At 39.9% G+C, this 13,629-nt stretch overlaps 1 protein-coding gene across 10 annotated transcripts in view; it reads left to right on the top strand.

Annotated features, from left to right (window-relative positions):
• The window catches only part of mast2 (microtubule associated serine/threonine kinase 2), a 143,870-nt gene that overhangs the window by 113,387 nt on the left and 16,854 nt on the right, over positions 1–13,629 (top strand). For all 10 annotated transcript variants that reach the window (XM_085252927.1, XM_085252926.1, XM_085252928.1 and 7 more), the window contains 10 exons: positions 1,376–1,451; positions 3,134–3,343; positions 8,553–8,654; positions 10,393–10,525; positions 10,639–10,706; positions 10,954–11,057; positions 11,149–11,357; positions 11,439–11,577; positions 11,829–11,961; positions 12,310–12,475. In XM_085252927.1, the coding sequence (XP_085109053.1) occupies positions 1,376–1,451; positions 3,134–3,343; positions 8,553–8,654; positions 10,393–10,525; positions 10,639–10,706; positions 10,954–11,057; positions 11,149–11,357; positions 11,439–11,577; positions 11,829–11,961; positions 12,310–12,475 (1,340 nt within the window). The remainder of the gene's footprint in view (positions 1–1,375; positions 1,452–3,133; positions 3,344–8,552; positions 8,655–10,392; positions 10,526–10,638; positions 10,707–10,953; positions 11,058–11,148; positions 11,358–11,438; positions 11,578–11,828; positions 11,962–12,309; positions 12,476–13,629) is intronic.

Below are 13,629 nucleotides of genomic sequence, written 5' to 3'. Positions count from 1 at the left end.
AGTAACACTAAAGGCAAGCTTAGACAATTTTAATAACAGTTGAATTTATGGCCGTGTTTCTTCATTGTATCTTCAAGAAGGATATTTAAAATCATTCCAGGAACAGTTAATAACAACCAAACTAATGGTTTAAAACAGATGAAGATATGTTGTGTGCCAGATTCCTAAAGTTCCTAAAATGCTCATCGTTTGGAAAGCAGTTTTCACTTTCATATATGATAGTAAATGAAACCGAAGGTTATCAAAGCCTTGTTCAGAATTAAATGTTTCTTCCGTGACTAAAACACATACACACACATACTGCCTTCTACCTGTCATCATCTCATATTGTGAAAGTGAGACATGGAAAGGTCAAGGGTATTGCTGCTGTTGCTGTTTTGTGTTATTGTAGAGAGAGGTCAGGTGTGGGGGTTGGTTCATGATAGAATAAGAAAAGGGATGAGTCCCTGGAGAAGCACAATACAGAGAAAATGAAGTCCACTGTTGGTGCTAGTATGAACTAAAGGAGACATCACTGTCAGTCTGTCAGGGCATGAAACCCCCCCGAGGACTAATGGAGACTCGCTGCACGGAGCTGGACGAGTAGTGAAGATGCCTGGCTTTTTACTGACGCACACATGCTGTCCGTTGGTCTGCCAGCCTCCAGAGGGGTTACCTTTGCGCTGCTCAGTGTGTGCAACCATGTGAGTCTAGAGGATGTCATGGTATTCGGTTGACACTGCTGAAGATGCACGTATGATGAAGACCCCCAGGTCCTGTTATTGTGTGTGAGCACCATCTCTTTTCTCTTCCCCTCTGCTCTGAGCTGACCGAGCCTGTCTGTCACTTCGGTTTCCTCGGGCCTGTTTCTGACAGGGCGGATCTTTTTTTTCAGAATACAAACGAGCACCAGAACTTTTCTAAATGTTCATCTGTGGAGAAAAAAAAATCTGTCTTTGCTTTATCCTAGTTTGTGCTTTTTATGTACGTTACAGAGAATCTTTAAAGAAATTCTATTCATTTTTACCATCTGGAGATTTAAAGTTTGGGTCTACTACTTTATACATTAGAGGACCATGACTATCATTAATTCTGACATAGTGAACAGGTAGACTTATGTACTGAATTATTTATGGATGCTCACATGATCCCTTCTCACAAGTATTTGGCTTCAAATGCTAGTGTTTGTGCATCACATACTCATGTTTTTGGTTCCACAGTATACACAGAACAATTTCCTGATGAGCTACATCAAGAGTAACGTGTGACTGTCCTGGAAAGCATATGTTAAACAGCTTTTTGAAAATAATTGTTGCCTGTCAGCACATTTAACTAAAGGCATGCTAAGACTTTAATGGCTTACAGTTGGTGATTATCTCCATTTGCTTTGTTTCAGCCCTGGGCGCTCTCCTGTGTCCTTTGACCATGAGATTATGATGATGAACCATGTGTACAAGGAGAGATTCCCAAAGGTTTGTATTACTGACACACAGTTCCTAAAGAAACTAAAGGAAGTGCTAAAAAAAAAAGGGATGAACAAAAGAACAACAATGCAAGAACCTCAGTTTAAGTCTTTGCTTTCAAAGTTGGTCTAGAATCCAAACAACAAGCAATTAAAAATGTTTAGAGTTCACTACTGTTTGGACAACTGCAAGAATTTGGGGATTTCATCATCTTTAGTACACAGTGTATTTAAAAAAAAGAAGAAGAATCTACAGATGTTTCTGTGAGCAAGGGAGCACGCTGAGAAGTAGTGCTGAACTGCAGCGTTACATCAAAAACATACCTGATTCTGTAATAAGTGCATGGGCTCAGACACCTTCTGCTTAAGTTAGTCAATGAACACATTTCATCTCTATAGCCACTAATACAGTTTTAAGCAGTCCTATAAAAACAACAATGGTATTTTGATATTAGTTGTGTTTTTTAGGTTTTCATCATTGACACAGTTTTTGTCATATTGCCTCTGCACACCACCCCGGTGGATTTTAAATCGGTCTTTCAAGATGTTTCTAAAGCGTAGACGTTCAGCTTTAATTCATGACGTGTTGCTAATATATTGAGTTAACTGTTAAAGAATGTAAATTGCATTATACGTAGTTCAATATTTTAAGATTGTTTTTAAGAAGTGGATAAAAAACAACAACTGCTGTCTAGAACCCACGGACATCACATATGCTGCATTTCCTCCATCGAGATGCTCTGCTAGGCCTTTACTCAGCCAGCTTTAGTTGCTGCATGTTTGTGAATCTTTGTGCAGTCAGTTTAACAACTGAAAATCATGCTCTATTAGGCTAATATCAGGTCATTGACTTGGTCAAATATCTCATTTCTTTGTCTAGAGAGACTTGGATTGCTATGTGTTTGTTCATTATCCAGCACCATCAATTTTGCAGCATTTGTCTGAATTTGAGTGGAGAACATAACTTAAAAAAAACAAAATAGATGCACCACAGTAGTTAAATAAATTGGTGCTAAGAACATATTCAAAATGAGCATATATTTTCAAGCCCTAATGCAGCACTGCTTTAAAAAAGATGTTGTTCATTACTGTGCAGTAAGGCTGCACATCCACAAGTGCAAATTAAGACTCCAGCATGCAGAGATATGCACATGCGTAAAAAAAAATCCAGAAATGCTGTCCAATGATCTGGCTGATGAAGTCTAAGAGATCGATGCGTTTGCTTTGTTTCTATTTTCTATTTAATACAGGATTTATACACAACTGAAATATTATTGCAAGTTGTTTTTATTCAATGAAGCAGCTGCAGTAAGTGCTGTATGAGCAGCATTTTGAAATAAAATACTCTAATTTCTTATTAATATGTGACATCAGCGTTCGTCTCTGTTCCATATTTCTCTTTTTTCTTACAGCGACCTGTCCCTTTAAGTATTTGTTCAATTACTGTGACATAGATGATGTATTATGCTAAAGACTAGAAGTTTAGTGTTTCATTGAGTACATTATTTCAGGCCTGTATCAAACATCATTTTTGAATAATTAATTTTTCAATTAGAAGGGATTTTCCCTTCCATATGAGATTATCTTATAGCCGTGCCGTTTACTGTCTCTCCATGTGTCTCACATGAGCGTTCCTATGTGTGACTCATCCTTCTCCCCACCCTGTAATTGCCTTCCGCCTCCTCCCCTCAGGCAACAGCTCAAATGGAGGAGCGTCTGGCCGAGCTGCTTGCCTCCTCGGCCCCAGAGAAGATTTGCCCATTGGCCGACGGGGTCTTGAGCTTCATTCATCATCAGCTTATAGAGTTGTCCAGAGACTGCCTGGAGAAAAGCAGAGAGGACCTCATCACTTCCCGCTACTTCTACGAACTCCAGGAGAATCTGGAGAAGCTGCTGCAAGATGTAAGTTGATTCACAAGTTTATTCACAGTCCCGCAATAAGCCACTTTTGCTTCCAATTCTTAATCATTCCTTTGAATAAAGCGTGTAAGAGCAATCTAAATATAAGAACTTCATTTGCTTCCAATTGTGTTCCTCATGCACTTCTAAAGAACAAACAAACAGACACACAACAATCAGCTCGGACACTTTTGACCAGGTGTAGACTGCAGTGTTGATTCTAGAGACCTCTAAATGTTTTAATTATTTAATTCTTTTCATTATTTTCTTCTCTTTAAAAATACACAAATAAAGACACAACATGTATAGTACCATCCCAGCCATGCTTGGTTTACTGTGCAACAACTTACAGTGTGACACACACCTTTGTTCACTCATTGCGAGTATGGTTACATGTCTTATGAATGCACAGAGGCTGCCGTTCCTTACAGACCTAAGACTTCCTGGGCTCTCACACATTCCTTCATAAACAGTTTGTATATTTCTGTCAATCAATTTAAATTTACTCACTTGGTGTGACAAAATTACCTCGTGTCCGTTTACACACGAATATCAACATGACAGAGCACAGAAACGTACTTACACATGTGTGAGCGGTGGTGACATCTCTATTAGCTCAGTTTTCGGGGGCCTGAGGGTGTGATATTGTGGCTCCCACAGGCCTCTTATTGACCTTCTGTTCTACTGGGACACATAAACACAAGATGTCTCAATCATAGACACACACATATATGCAGGCAAGCACACACACGCTCTCCGATTTTAATTTCACACTTCAGTGGTCACTGGGGACTGATGGATGACTCTCCCAGACGCAAGGAGGTGCAGTGGAAAGGTTTTGGGATGGCTGAGGATTGGAGGGGATTCCTCTGCTTTCGATTGGCCAGCAGGTTCACAGAGGAAAGGGGAGGTGGATGTACATGCATGAAGCCTGTTCAAAGTCTTTTGGAGGGTGCGAGGAACTCGGGTTGTGCACATCTGGAGAAGCGCTCCCAGCTCAGATGGCAGTGCAGCAATGCGGGCTGAATGATGACATCACCAATTAGGCGACATTAGACTGTTTTTTTTTTCTTCTGTTTTTTGTAATATAGCCAAGTGCAGCAGCAGGTGAAGCAGACCTCCAGCTCAGAAAATGAATTTGTGAGCAGGTGGATGCAGGTGTGAAGGCAACCTCAGCACTTTCATTTATGGGAATTCCACGTAATTTTTGTGGGTGTTTGTCCGAGACATGTATCGCACCTCGTGGCAGAGGAGGCTGGAAGAAGAGGAGGTGGAGGAGGTGATAAGGAGGAGCGAGTGGAAGGTGTTCATGGACTGCTGGGAGGAGGAAGGGACAGATGCCGACTTTACAGTTGAGTCAATTTCGGTTTGATTCAGTGTAGCTTTATTGAGACGTTGAGACTCGGTTACATTGTTGTTGAGGATCAGACTCGAAGGTAAACTGAATGTTGCTGATCTGATGTCATACCTCAGGAGTTGCCTGCACTACTTTCTCTGGCTTTAGTAGCTTGTAACTGTAAATTGTTCTACAAACAAAACCTTTGAAAGGTTCATAAAAGACAAGTGAGCCTACGTCTTATTCTTACCCCTTATCTGCAAGTTGAATCTAGCTAGTTTTTTGTGGCATTAAGTGCAGCTTTGTGAGCAATTTCTTCCCAAATGCTGCTGTTGTTGGCTCAAAAGTCAGCTCAGAAAGGTGATGCATTATCTGGTATTTACTATTTTAACAGGAGAGATCTCAACAGAGAGTTAATCTAGTTTTTCATTCAATATATTTGTAAATATAATTACATCAAAATTGATCATTTTGCCTGATGTAGTGAATGTCATTCATCTTGTCCATCTTAACTGCTTATCCAACTGGAATCAATGCCATCTTTATTGGGCGAAGTGTACGCCTTGGACAGGTGACCTGACCATCACAGATCCAGTGAGTCAAAAACCAAAAGGAACACCTTAAATGAAGGCTTTTTATCCCCAGATAACTTGATCACTAAAATAAATCAGCCGTTCTTTTTCTTCCATGGCCCTCCATCTCAACCTATCCCTCCTCTGTCACACCAACCCTCAGCATATACTCCTTCACTAAATCCATGAATCTTCTCTGTGGTTCCTCTTTTCCTTCTGCCTGGTGACTCCATCTTCAACATCCTTTGTCCGGTATAGCTACTATCCCATCAATGCAAATATTAAAACAATCTCAACCCTGCCTGTCTAACTTTGTTTCCCTTAAAAATCAGAGAAACACCGTAGAAAAGTCTTAAAAAACAAACTGCGTGAAGCTTGATGGTTTCACTTTCCCCTGTAGTGAGATTTCTGTGTGCCACTCAGTGAGCGTGAGTGAAGTGGAATTTAATCAGCTGAAACTGGAAAATGACAAAACTCAACAGAAACTTGCCATTTGATAAACTGACCCTGTAATTTTACAGGAATAACGGTAACAAAAATAATAGTTTGTATGTTCTCTCAGTGGCTTTTTACTATGCTTCACTGCACTTTACATGAGCCAGTTACAGAGTAACTTTGAGAAATGTGCCTTTCTCATTTTTGAGAAGCTGGTTTGGTAAACCCATTTCCCCTTGTTTTTCATTTTTACCAGCCTACACCTTTTGGTTTCTGCAATTATCAGTCCTTTTCCTTTATCATCATTCCTTATCCCCTTCTTTGGTGTCCTTTCTTTCCTTTCCTTGTGTCATGACCTCATTACAAAATTCACAGGAGGCTGACTAAACTCTCCTCCTCCTGTCCTTCTCTTGTCTTTTTTCTGTCCTCCACCTTCACCCCTCTTCTTTGGCTCATACTCACTTCCTCTCGGTCATCTATCCCTGTCACGAGGCCTTAGTGACCTGTCTGGCGGTCACCATGGCAACCTCCATCCAGGACATCCTCTGCTGGAACCCCTGGGAGACCCTGTTAGACTCCTGGAGGTCACCTGAGGGCAGAGGGTTGTAGAAAGCTATCTCAGCTCCAGTGATCTGTCACTAAGTGTCCATCCTTCACTCTGAACCTTCAACAGATTTGCCACAAGCCATACACAGCTGCAAACACCTGCTTTTAATAGTCTTTTAGCTGAATTCAGGTACAACTGTGACCTGCTTGGAGGAAATGACGCATGCTCTCTGTTAAGCATGAGAAAAAGATATTTTCTTCCATATGTTATGGTGTTAAAAAAATTAAATTGAATTGAACTGAACCAAATTAACACCAGAAATTCACATTCAATCATTCTTAAACATCTCACATTCACTTTTTCATGAGTGCTTGTGGTGGTACTTTTCAAATGAATAAAAGCAAAGAAAATGGAATTTGAAGTGAAGGAAAAGCAGCTCACAGGGATCTGTGACTTTGTTCCACTGTACTGAGTGTTGCTGTGTGATGACATCATTTCTGTACACTATGTATTGTGATATTGTTGTATTAGGTTATCTGTGATCCCCACGTCTCTCTGTTAGACTTAATGAATTTACCTCTGATCTTAAAAATAACTTGCATTTTTTTAAAATAAAAAAAGACATAAATATAATTTATTTATATTATATTTGCAGAAATGCAGCTAAGGTTGTGAACATTTTACAATAAGATACTGCCAAATTATATGTACTTACATGTACTTCCCTTTAAACAAAATTGAAGCTTAGTTGAACAAAAACAGTTATTGTACCATTTGTTAAAATAAATAAATGAACCTAAAAAGTCCGTAAACATTTGGTGAGACCACTTTCACTGCCAGCAGTTTCCAGCATTTCCTGGATTTCACTCTTAAATTAGGATTAAATTAGTTTAATTAAGTCTTACTAAGTATATTTACTCACTGGTAATCTGAATTATAGCATGTTTTACAGTATTCATTTCACACCAGCCTTGATGATTCACAAGAAATTGAATTTGTTAATGAAAATTAGTTGATCTTTTTCAATATAAGTGAAATGCTCATCTAATTTCTTCTCTGACGAGACGAGCAGCGCTCCGCTGATGAAGACAAAGGATGTTGAAGATGACGTTTTTGGCACCAGTTGTAATAACTGTGTGTATCGCTTAGCATGGTTAATCGCTATGCATTTACCAAACATAAAAGTCCAATCCACGTCATTCTAGCATAATAGAATAAATTTGTAATACACTAAAATCTATAAATTAGATCACACTGTGCATGTGGATTCAAGATGTTAAAGGACTTGTATGTATGCTGTGTACCCACCAGGGAGTCACTTCATGTTGACCACACAGTGTTAAAATATGCCGGCTGTCTCTTTCTCACATAGTCTCTGGATAATTAGTCTCTATGTAGGGGGAGCCTATCCCTCAGCTGTGCGTTACCACCGATCGCTGGTCCTTAAAGTAACCACACACATACACGCACATACATAATATTCCATCTCCTTTATACTTAGATACATATAGTTGAATACCAATACAGTAGATATTCACTCCCTCCCTCCAGGTTTCATTACAGTTATAAATAATTCAAGAGATAATTCAAGGGTGGTGGTGGTGGTGGGGTTATAGGGGCCCCCGGGCCCTCTGCATCTGTCAGACAAACAACAACCTGTCAGCCACGCTTTGTTTATGAGCAGCCGCCTCCCCTGTGTTACCCCGCCTGACACATACATACATTATAAAAACATACATACATGCCACATTCATAAATGTGCACATATGAAACCACATGTACACAGTTTCTCTTTAATTATTTTATTTTGTTACAGTGGCAGGTTCGTCACCACACACACACACAGATGCACTTTCTTTCCACCCCATTTCTTTCCAGGGGTCAGTGTTTGCTCCAGCTGCATCTCCAGTCAGTTACAACGGATTGCTGAGTAAATTGCTCTGTCTCCATGCTGGCAGACATTTCATGGTGGATACGAAGGAGTGAGGCAGAGGTCATTTCTGATTTAGATTACCTCTCAGGTGTCAATGAAAGAAGGACTCCACCATCTGTTCATCCTCATGGCTGTTCTGCTTTGTTTATGAAGGACAAATCCAGCACAAGAGACGTTTTCTATTCAGTGCAAGGTCATCAAAGTTCACACAGATGAATTATTGTCCTGTCCTGACAGATACGAGTTGTTTGTTTGTTAGCTGTTTTTTTTTTTTGTTGTTATTGTTTTTTTCTTGCCTATTTGAATTTAATATCGCAGAGAATATTTGTAATAATTGTTCTTTGTACACTTTTTGCTTTAACCCTGAGTCCTCTTGTGTTCTCTTTAAGGCTCATGAGCGTTCTGAAAGCATAGAGGTTACCTTTGTCACACAACTTGTCAAGAAGCTGATGATCATAATCGCCCGGCCCGCACGTCTGCTCGAGTGTCTGGTAAGAAAGACCTTCACAGACCTTCCAGATGTTTTTTAATTAATTTTTTATTTAAATATGAAGCTTATTCACCTTTTTCACCAAACCTTACCTTGCTTGCTTATCCTCAACAGCTACTGAGTCCTTTTTGCATTTCAGTTACTAGTATTAACTGGAATTGTTTTTTTCATACTGTTCAGATTCGCTCCATAAACGCTTGAAAAATGCAATTTAGAGCTTTCTGCTCCTTGGTGGAAATTTAAGCCAATAAATAAATTTATGGGTATTTCAAAACAGTCTAATGTACACACATGCTCACACATTAACACCTCTCAGCAACATTATGTTTAGACAACAGCAGAGCTTCTTTTCTTTCTCTGTCTGTCACCTATTCAAACTTCTCTCAGAGGACCTCCATGATTTTGGGATGAGATTAAGGATGGGAGTTGGTACAAATTTAGTGATTCCATTATTGATATCACTTATTGATTGTCATTAGGTTCTCATTGGCTCTGTTTTGAGAGTCACCACCATTACATACAAACTAAAAAAAATACATACATAGGTGTGTAAGCAGCATAATGTTGTTGTTTCTGTCCTGGAAGCAGTTTTCCACTTTAACATTTATCTCATCCTTTTGTACGATAAAAAAAAGTCCGTATCCACACTCTAAACTGTGTCATTATTTTCCTCCTCTGACACGTGAACTGAAATCAGCGGATTGTAGTGCGAGTGCAAAAACCGATAAGTGGGATCGATAGGCAGACAGACTAACAATTCCAAGGAATTGGACTACTGGGAACTAGTTCTCTACAAGAACCGGTTCTCAATTTGTATCCCTGGATGAGATGGTTCGCATTTTCAGCCTAATAGATGGAACCAGCAATTGGTGAGCCCAGGAGTTTGACATTAGGGAAAAGAATGGGAAAAGGGGAAAGAAAGAAAGATGTGGAGTGCAGAAGACAGGGATAATTGGAGGGGCAGTAGAGGATGAGGAAGAGGAGGACAAGAGGGGAGGTTTCCCAAGTCCTCACATCAGTAGTTTTGACTAATTGCATACAGCTGAAGCTGTGACACTGAACAGGATGGGTTTTTACAAATGAAAGCACAGAGAGACAAGAGGGGGCAGGAAGTGTTTATGTGTGTCCACAAGAAGGGAATAATCAGGCAGTCTGTCTTAGTCAGAGGACACAGAAGTTTCTGCCCAGCAAAACATCCTGTACGTCTGCAGCACCGTCCAAGTCTTCGCTCTGTGATTGCTTTAGAATCACACAGAAGGTTTAGATTGTGTTTTTTTTCTGTGCAGCGCTGTTGTTGGGGCAACTCACTTTAAATCAGAGTTGAATATCTTGATCTAATAAGATAACCAGATGAATTTCTGTTTCTCTCCATGTCGAGACTCAAACAGGACGGGAGCATTTTGTGCTAAATTATGATATTTCGTTACTGGAGAATTATCACAGATACAGAACTACACAAAGAATCTTCATATTATATGTTACTGTTTATTGTTATTATTGCAAGGCAAAATACTGAACAGCTAATAAAAGTCTGGACAGGTCAAGGCTTTCAACCGTTTAAATTCACATGTGTCATGGCTTTCATAACAACTTACACAGCTGAGATTGTAGGAACCATTTTGGCACCAAAAGAAATAGATTCTCATTCTGTTATTACTTGATTTTGAACCTTAAGCTTTGATTTGTCTCTTTATGCCACTCCTGCTTCATGACCTCCTTCCACTCTCCCTCCTTTGCAGGAGTTTGATCCTGAGGAGTTCTACCACTTGTTGGAAGCAGCTGAAGGCCATGCAAAAGAAGGCCAGGGCATTAAGTCTGACATTCCCCGATACATCATCAGCCAGCTGGGCCTCACCAGGGACCCTCTGGAGGGTAACATCAGCAAACATCAAATATTTCTTATTTAACTGGTTAACTACTGTCTTTTTCTTTGCCCCCCTCGGTTCCTCTTTCTCCTGGTCATTGATCCTTGTGTCTCATTGTAGAAATGACTCAGCTCAGCAGCTATGATAGTGGAAACCCAGAAACCCCAGAGACAGATGATTCAGTTGACGTGAGTATACAATGAAGGAGTGTTTAATAGGAATCTGTGAAAGTAGACCAAAAATGTAAGCAGTTTAATTGACTTTCATTTTAATCATCTAATCAATTTGAAATCACTTTTCAAGCAACTTGTAGATTCAGAAACATACAAAAGGGTGAATTTTACTAATCATTTATGAAAATACAGTAAAGATTTTTTTTCATGGTTCTTCTCTTTGGGTTAAAAACCTTTCATGTTTTTTGCTTTTGTGTTTCAGACTCGAGTAGCCACAGTCCCAGCAGGATCACCACAGACTAAAGCCAAAACCCCTCGAGAGGAGGACTTTGAAAATATCAAGCTCATCAGTAATGGAGCCTATGGGTACAACAGCATTCAACCCATCTCTCTGTCTGTATTTTTAATATATGTTAAGTTCTTTGTAAAACCTGAATACCTTTCTTGTCCTGTGTAGGGCTGTGTTTCTCGTACGTCACAAGGAGACCAGGCAACGATTTGCTATGAAGAAGATCAACAAGCAGAACTTGATCCTGAGGAACCAGATCCAGCAGGCCTTTGTAGAGCGAGACATACTAACATTTGCTGAGAACCCTTTTGTTGTCTCAATGTTCTGTTCTTTCGAGACCAGGAGACACTTGTGCATGGTGATGGAGTATGTGGAGGGTAAGATAATTACTAGTTGTCATTAGTGGTGGTAGTAGTATTATGTTGTCTAATATTGCAACTCTCATGTGTCATCTATAGGTGGCGACTGTGCCACACTCCTGAAGAATATCGGAGCCTTGCCTGTGGATATGGCTCGTATGTACTTTGCTGAAACTGTCCTCGCCTTAGAATATCTTCACAATTATGGCATCGTGCACAGAGACCTCAAGCCTGACAAGTAAGACTCAGATAACTAAAATAGGGATATCCACATCACACTGCACCATGACGAGTGTTTGGAGCAGTCTGAAGCCTTGTTCACAGTGTTTTTTCGCAGTAATTACTTTAACATAAGTTGCTCATATGTGTTTTCTTTTTTATGATTTTGTTGATTATTGTTATTACTAAGGTTAGAAACTAATAGAAATAGTGCACTGTTTTTCCAACATTTGCTGTCTGGACAGAAACTTTCAATTTTCTCTCGTGCAGTCTTCTCATCACATCTATGGGACACATCAAGCTGACGGACTTTGGCCTCTCTAAAATCGGTTTGATGAGTTTGACCACAAATCTGTATGAAGGACACATAGAGAAAGACACCCGGGAGTTTCTGGACAAACAGGTATGAGCTTTTTAAGGCTTATGCATGCATGTTATGACTGACTGTGAAACTGCACACTCACATTTGTCATTCAGAAGTTGTTAGTCAGTGAGCACACCCCCGATTCCTTTCTTAAACTTTGAATTATGTCAGTTTACAAAATGAATTTGATGTTTTATTCCGTATGTATGATAAACTCAGCAGAAAGGTTTTACAGAGACAAAGCCCAAGGGCAGTGTTTGCATGTTTGCATAGTGTTGGCTTCACTTTTCAGACCCAGAAGTTATGCCTGTCTTTCCTTAACAAAACTGAATAAATACCTTTGTGTGTGTGTTTTTCATGTGCTGAGCTAACGTTCTGCTTTTGCAGGTTTGTGGCACTCCAGAGTACATCGCCCCCGAGGTGATTCTCCGTCAGGGCTACGGCAAGCCGGTGGACTGGTGGGCAATGGGAGTCATCCTGTATGAGTTCCTGGTGGGCTGCGCTCCCTTTTTCGGAGACACTCCAGAGGAGCTCTTTGGTCAGGTTATCAGTGGTGAGTACATCACCTGCTCATTGCTTTTTATTAATGTTGTACTTTGTAAAATCAGGAGTATCCCAATATATAAGGTGCCACAAAGTTGTTGTAGTTCAAAGGGTTTTTAATAATGCAAGAATAATTTACTAAACCAAAGACAAAGGTGGGCAGTAGAGGAGGAGAGTCAGCCAGGCTCCCATAGCTTAATGTGCTCATAAGTGAGCCTCACAGTCGGTGGTTAGTAAGGCTGAAAGAGAAAGAGGGTGACGGTTAATGATGATCATCACAATGAACAAGAATTGAGGGACAAGAAGAAATACATGCATAGTGTCATTTGGCTTTCACTTACATATTCATACTTAATAGATAAAAACATATAATACACATTAATCTATCAATCCATCACTAGGGATGGGCATTGATTAGACTTTAGCAATTTCAGTTCCTTTCCGACTTCATGTGTTACTGACATGAAGTCAGTAACACAAATTACAGTTAAAAAGCAGCACAAAGACGTGATCGCCACAGTGATTCTGCTTTAGAAATATGAACATGTAGAAATGGAGGCAGCAGCCTGACTGTTTGTTCCTTTGTTACCTGTTGAAGTTCAGAATCCAATAAGTGTGAAATTTTAAAAACTGAACTTCAGACTTAGCATTAAGGACTCAATGCTCGATGTCCCTATAACACCTTAGTATTAAGTCACTCCATGCAGATGTGGGTTTTAACCCTTTAAACCCTTTGTGTAGTTACTGGTCTAATAACGGTGTTGCTTTGTAATCAGAATAATAAACATTTGAGCCTGCTGACTCCCAGCCTCAGCGAGAACGGCAGACGTCTTCAGAAATGTTTACATGTAGCTCTGCAGTAAAGGATCCCGGGCTTCTCTGTAAGGACTAAAATCAATTATGATTTCTGCTGTGTTCCTTTCCCCTTTTGAATTCCCTTAGATGATAGGCCTAATCAATAATCATAAACCTGTATTGATCGCACCGTCTCTTTTCTTGACTTCTGCCCACATTAATACAAAGTGGTGATAGAGGGCTGTCATGAAAGACGTGACTCTTGATTGATCTATACTTTTAGTGTTTTACAGGTTAGTGCTCAGAGTTAGTGTCGTTATTGTTGCAAACAGGAATGAATCAGAATCAGAATACTTTATTGATCCCTAG

Source organism: Mchenga conophoros, linkage group LG17 (assembly GCF_057382185.1).
Source record: "Mchenga conophoros isolate Kocher_MC1m ecotype Shallow Benthic linkage group LG17, M_conophoros_male_GT1.1, whole genome shotgun sequence".
Classification (NCBI taxonomy): Eukaryota; Metazoa; Chordata; class Actinopteri; order Cichliformes; family Cichlidae; genus Mchenga; species Mchenga conophoros.
Note: the sequence above shows the minus strand (reverse complement) of the source record. Positions and strands in the feature narration are given on the sequence as shown.